General features: G+C 38.6%; 1 protein-coding gene across 1 annotated transcript; it reads left to right on the plus strand.

Moving 5' to 3' along the window:
* Positions 1 to 338: 338 nt before the first annotated feature.
* On the plus strand, positions 339 to 1,244 carry LOC117338908. The gene has a single exon (XM_033900307.1). The coding sequence runs from the start codon at positions 339 to 341 to the stop codon at positions 1,242 to 1,244; it is 906 nt and encodes a 301-aa protein (XP_033756198.1).
* Positions 1,245 to 5,741: the final 4,497 nt, after the last annotated feature.

A 5,741-nucleotide genomic window follows, 5' to 3' on the forward strand; every position in this document is an offset into this window, starting at 1 on the left:
TATGATGATTGCCCGAGAAACGTCGTCAGAAATTGACGTTGAAAATACGTAGAAAATCTGCGTCTGATAGAATTCCTGACGTCAAACATCACCGGCGTAAGGGCGATCTTTGTGTGACGTCAAGTGACGACGTCATAATTACGGTGACGTTGGCACCTTTGAAATTCGGCGTGGCAGCGAAAGGTGTCCTTGTAGGAATGCAGCCTTGACTTGATAGTGGTAAGATTGGAAGTAATGAGTCTGGAGGGAGGCTTTGTAGATCTCCTTCTCTAGAGAATGGAAGTGAGAAGTCTGGAAGGAGGCTTTGTAAATCAGCTTCTCGAGAGAATGGAAGTGAGATGTCTGGAGGGAGGCTTTGTAAAGCAGCTTCTCTAGAGAATGGAAGTGATATGTCTGGAGAAGGGCTTTGTAGAACAACTTCTCGAGAGAATGGAAGTGAGAAGTCTGGAGAAGGGCTTTGTAGAACAACTTCTCTAGAGAATGGAAGTGATATGTCTGGAGGGAGGCTTTGTAGATCTCTTTCTCGAGAGAATGGAAGTGATATGTTTGGAGAAGGGCTTTGTAGAACAACTTCTCGAGAGAATGGAAGTGAGAAGTCTGGAGAAGGGCTTTGTAGAACAACTTCTCTAGAGAATGGAAGTGATATGTCTGGAGGGAGGCTTTGTAGATCTCCTTCTCGAGAGAATGGAAGTGAGAAGTCTGGAGAAGGGCTTTGTAGAACAACTTCTCTAGAGAATGGAAGTGAGAAGTCTGGAGAAGGGCTTTGTAGAGCAACTTCTCGAGAGAATGGAAGTGAGAAGTCTGGAGAAGGGCTTTGTAGAGCAGCTTCTCTAGAGAATGGAAGTGAGAAGTCTGGAGAGAGGCTTTGTAAAGCAACTTCTCTAGAGAATGGAAGTGAGAAGTCTGGAGGAGGTCTTTGTAGAGCAGCTTCTCTAGAGAATGGAAGTGAGAAGTCTGGAGAGAGGCTTTGTAGAGCAACTTCTCGAGAGAATGGAAGTGAGAAGTCTGGAGGGAGGCTTTGTAGAGCAGCTTCTCGAGAGAATGGAAGTGAGAAGTCTGGAGAAGGGCTTTGTAGAGCAGCTTCTCGAGAGAATGGAAGTGATATGTTTGGAGAAGGGCTTTGTAGAGCAACTTCTCGAGAGAATGGAAGTAAGAAGTTTGGAGAAGGTCTTTGTGGAGCAACTTCTCGAGAGAGAATGGAAGTGAGAAGTCTGGAGGGAGGCTTTGTAGAGCAGCTTCTCTAGAGAATGGAAGTGATATGTTTGGAGAAGGTCTTTGTGGAGCAACTTCTCTAGAGAATGGAAGTGATATGTTTGGAGAAGGTCTTTGTGGAGCAACTTCTCTAGAGAATTGAAGTGATATGTTTGGAGAAGGTCTTTGTGGAGCAACTTCTCTAGAGAATGGAAGTGAGAAGTCTGGAGAGAGGCTTTGTAGAGCAACTTCTCGAGAGAATGGAAGTGAGAAGTCTGGAGAGAGGCTTTGTAGAGCAACTTCTCTAGAGAATGGAAGTGATATGTTTGGAGAAGGTCTTTGTGGAGCAACTTCTCTAGAGAATGGAAGTGAGAAGTTTGGAGAAGGGCTTTGTAGAGCAGCTTCTCGAGAGAATGGAAGTGAGAAGTTTGGAGAAGGGCTTTGTAGAGCAACTTCTCGAGAGAATGGAAGTGAGAAGTCTGGAGAAGGGCTTTGTAGAGCAGCTTCTCTAAAGAATGGAAGCGAGAAGTCTGGAGAAGGGCTTTGTAGAGCAGCTTCTCTAGAGAATGGAAGCGAGAAGTCTGGAGAAGGGCTTTGTAGAGCAGCTTCTCTAGAGAATGGAAGAGAGAAGTCTGGAGAAGGGCTTTGTAGAGCAGCTTCTCTAGAGAATGGAAGTGAGAAGTCTGGAGAAGGGCTTTGTAGAGCAGCTTCTCGAGAGAGAATGGAAGTGAGAAGTCTGGAGAAGGGCTTTGTAAAGCAACTTCTCGAGCCACCAATAAATTTTGTTGTTTTAGAGGAATGAGGATTCTTATGAAGTTTAGGAATCAAATACCGGTATGCCGGTACCCATAGCATTAGCCGGTATTTTGAAGGGTTCAAAAAATGAAGAACGGTTGGCCTGTATTTTGCCTTTAAAAACCGGATAATGTGTAACTAGGATTACCCTGGTTACCTAGGAAGCCTCATTTCCTTTGTAAACAGAAAATGCAACACTGTAACCCTAACCCTTACAGACGAGAGTCGGGGTATCAGATGATCTGTTAGTTTGATACAGGCATTAATCGACACACTTTATGAGTTAAAATTACACATTAAATTGCATAACTCTTATCATATAAAATATGTTTTTATTTCATTTCTATATTTCATAAAAGCCACTGTAGCTTCCACTGTTTGAATATTGATTTCCTAGTGGAATTCATTTTTTCTGGAAGGGAATATCTACAGAAACCATACAGATACCACTTATTTATAACATCTATTTGTTATTCTTAATTGTTATACTTATTTGTAATAAATTAGTACCAATAAAATTATTGATATTAATGTATTATATTATAATAACGGTTACATTATTATTTTCATATAGTGTGCTATAGACATTTGTAAGCACAACGGCATAGCTATTTTGTGCAATATAAGTGATACAAGTGAGCTAATTGTATCCCCCTGAAACATGAATAAATTACATGTCAACAGCAAGGCCCATAGTTAGCCATGATACGTACTAACAATTGATCGAATTACGCCTATTAAATAGTAATATTGACTTGTAAGATATCGCTAGAATTGCTATTTAGATCACCCTTAACCCCTTAATACGACTTTACATTGTGGAATGTTCCTTACAACAACACCAGACGACTTATTCCCAATAATAAACTTCAAACATCCTATCATTTTAGCTAAACTTTTTAACCAGATTTCATAAGCATAGAAAGATCGGAGAGAATTATTGGTTTCAATCCCACTGCGACTCAACTTTGAACACCAATTTAAGACTTGTTTCGGCAACATTCATTGAGCTCTTTACTCGTATCTACAAAAGAATACATTTGCCTATAATACAACAGATGTCCAGCTGTATTTTGAACATCTGAAAGTAGTCCGATTACATGTCCAGGTTCTCAGTATGTTTAATTCGGTGACCTTGTTTTCTAGGTTATATTACACAGGTTTCCATTCTCTGTATCTATATACATGTATAGCGTATTGTCCCGCTAACACGCCATATATATTTCTAGATATATATAGTTACAATACTGATTACGTCTTTCATACGACGACGTGTCTGCACAGAATTTGTTTTTGGCCTCATCATCTTGCAAAACATTTGGTTTCATCGCCCCACGAATAGCCGGGGTCAAGTAATTGCGTGCTACATCACTAAACATCTAGTGGGAGACCCGTCTCATGTTAATACATAGCCAAAGAAACTGAGATCACTTGTACATGTCTTGTCAAGGACAAACGGTGACAAAACATGGCGGTTCCGTGAGCTCACCTTCCTGAGAAACAAAAATCCCGGACAGGAATCGCACCAAGCAGTTGCATTTGCGAGCTGTTCTACAGACAGTTTGTGGTATTCTTTTAATATTTGTTTATTAAACCCAAACAATTAATTTAAGTGTGTCGATTGAGCTCTAATTGTATACCTGGTAAGTTTCGCCTCCGTTTAATTTTCGCCATTTTAAGATGAAGGCGAAAATTTCAAGCTGAATTGAAGGGTTTATAAACCATAGTACATGGGCCAAGTGTAGTCGGATCACAAACATACCCTCTTACTTTTCAACTGTAAAATCACGTACTAGGCATAGCATTTTCAATTAAAAAAAACGATACATACAAGTTATTTTAAAAAGTCCGTCTTTTTTAAAAGTTATGTACATGTAGTCCGGTCATGATAAAAATGAAATACAGAGTGGCATCAAATTCCTGCCATGGAAAAGACTAATATTATGAGTTCACTTTCGCTTAATTGTGGCTCCCATTCATGTTCATGTATGTACATGTGAACAAGAGAAAACACTGGTCAGTCATTAGTCACAGTGCGGTGGACTTACAATCTAGCCACTCTAAGCGATCTAAAGTATGGCCACTGTCAAAAAAGGTTTTTGTCTGAAGGTTGTCTATATGGTAAATTAAGGGATTTTGACGGTAAACAGGTTTGGGTTTGGCTTTGTTTTGTATTATTTAACGTTCTACCAACAGTTGTTGTCATTTTAGGGCGGCGGCACTAAACAGTCTGTAATATTATGAAGTAATAAGTTTTAAGCATCACCATTCATGTAGTGTACTGTATTATGTAGTGCGTATAAACATGACGTGTATAACATGTTTCAAGAGTGACAGTACATATCTCCATTTGATATATTACATGTGACCACAAGGCTGACTAAAGTGAAATGAGTTCTCTCATTGTGTCAGATATTCAGCATTGTCAGCTTTAAATCAGTCGTGAAATATCCAACAAAAATACTATTTTTGTGGGAAATGATGAGCCAACAACATCTTTGCGCTTACTATATACTTGGATGAAATGTTTTCATTATTTCAAAAGAAAAAAACGAGTGATAGGAGGATATCAACTTTGTTTTGTCAATATTGTGAGTCATTATGTACTATTAGACATACTCCGTGGGGAAAAAACAATCGGTGCTGAGCGTGTGGTCGGTGTATTATAAAGGTGTTTCTATAAATAAACATTGCCAAGGTCGACAAAATAACATCCCAGTTATTTGCTTTCTTGCTTTCTCGATAATTACGTCTAAATAATAGCAGATATAGTATTATATTTGTAACTCTGTTAAAATACAATTAACAAAGAACATGACATTAAAGTGATGAAATGTGATAATCTGACGTGATGTTTTTATTCGTAAACAAACCAGCATGGAGTTACGTCATACATTTGTTTTTGTTCCCAGGATTGTAAACAAACGTTATGCTGCCGCTGATGTTTTCCTCGTACACAAGTACTTCGCCTCAAGCCATATCGTACCGATCACAGCAAATTAAATCAAAGTCGTTCGTACACAATTCTATGTTGTACGGTACATCATACATGATATGCCACCTTAGGATCCTTCTCTTTAATTTTATAATTATTATTTAATTCATAGCTACAAATGCCTGTGATCGCGGATACATTACCCCTTCGGACAAGTCTACAACGGGAAAAAGATATGCCCATACGACCAGAGCATTTCTAAATATAATTTATGGTTATGTACGGCCTTATTTCTGCGGGGACGTAATACCCGAACCAAACCAATCTTATCATAGGTCTTAATTCTACAAATGGAGGCACAAAAAAGGAAGCAAATCCTGGTAACTCCACCCATGTGCCCCACACCCCGAAATCTCGATACATTCGATTCAAATGTCAATTGCATAATTCTAATCACAAAAGTAACTTGATGGTAATACATAGATACAAACATACGGTTCAACAATATATGTCGAGTAGTTTAAAATGAACAGAGTAGAGTGGGTTAGCATCCAGTATAACTGTTTAATGAATAGACAAGTTCTTCGTATAATCTCAGAGTTATTAGCTGAACAAATGGAAATGAGGTTTTCATCTTCTGACATATCTTATTTCATTTTATCCAGATACATTTCTCTAACATAAAGGATATTTATAGAAAAAAGGGATTTCGTTAACAAAAAAAAAAGACTCATTAAGTGTCTTTGTGTGTTATTTATCCAACCAAGGGCTAGTTCTAAGCCATGCATGTTCACAGAGTCTAATCGTCAAAGATTGGCGT

The sequence above is a fragment of the Pecten maximus genome, chromosome 1 (assembly GCF_902652985.1).
Source record: "Pecten maximus chromosome 1, xPecMax1.1, whole genome shotgun sequence".
Lineage (NCBI taxonomy): Eukaryota > Metazoa > Mollusca > Bivalvia > Pectinida > Pectinidae > Pecten > Pecten maximus.

What these genes read in the sequence shown, in the direction of transcription:
- LOC117338908 (XM_033900307.1), top strand. Translation starts at nt 339, where the DNA reads ATGTCTGGAGGGAGGCTTTGTAAAGCAGCTTCTCTAGAGAATGGAAGT.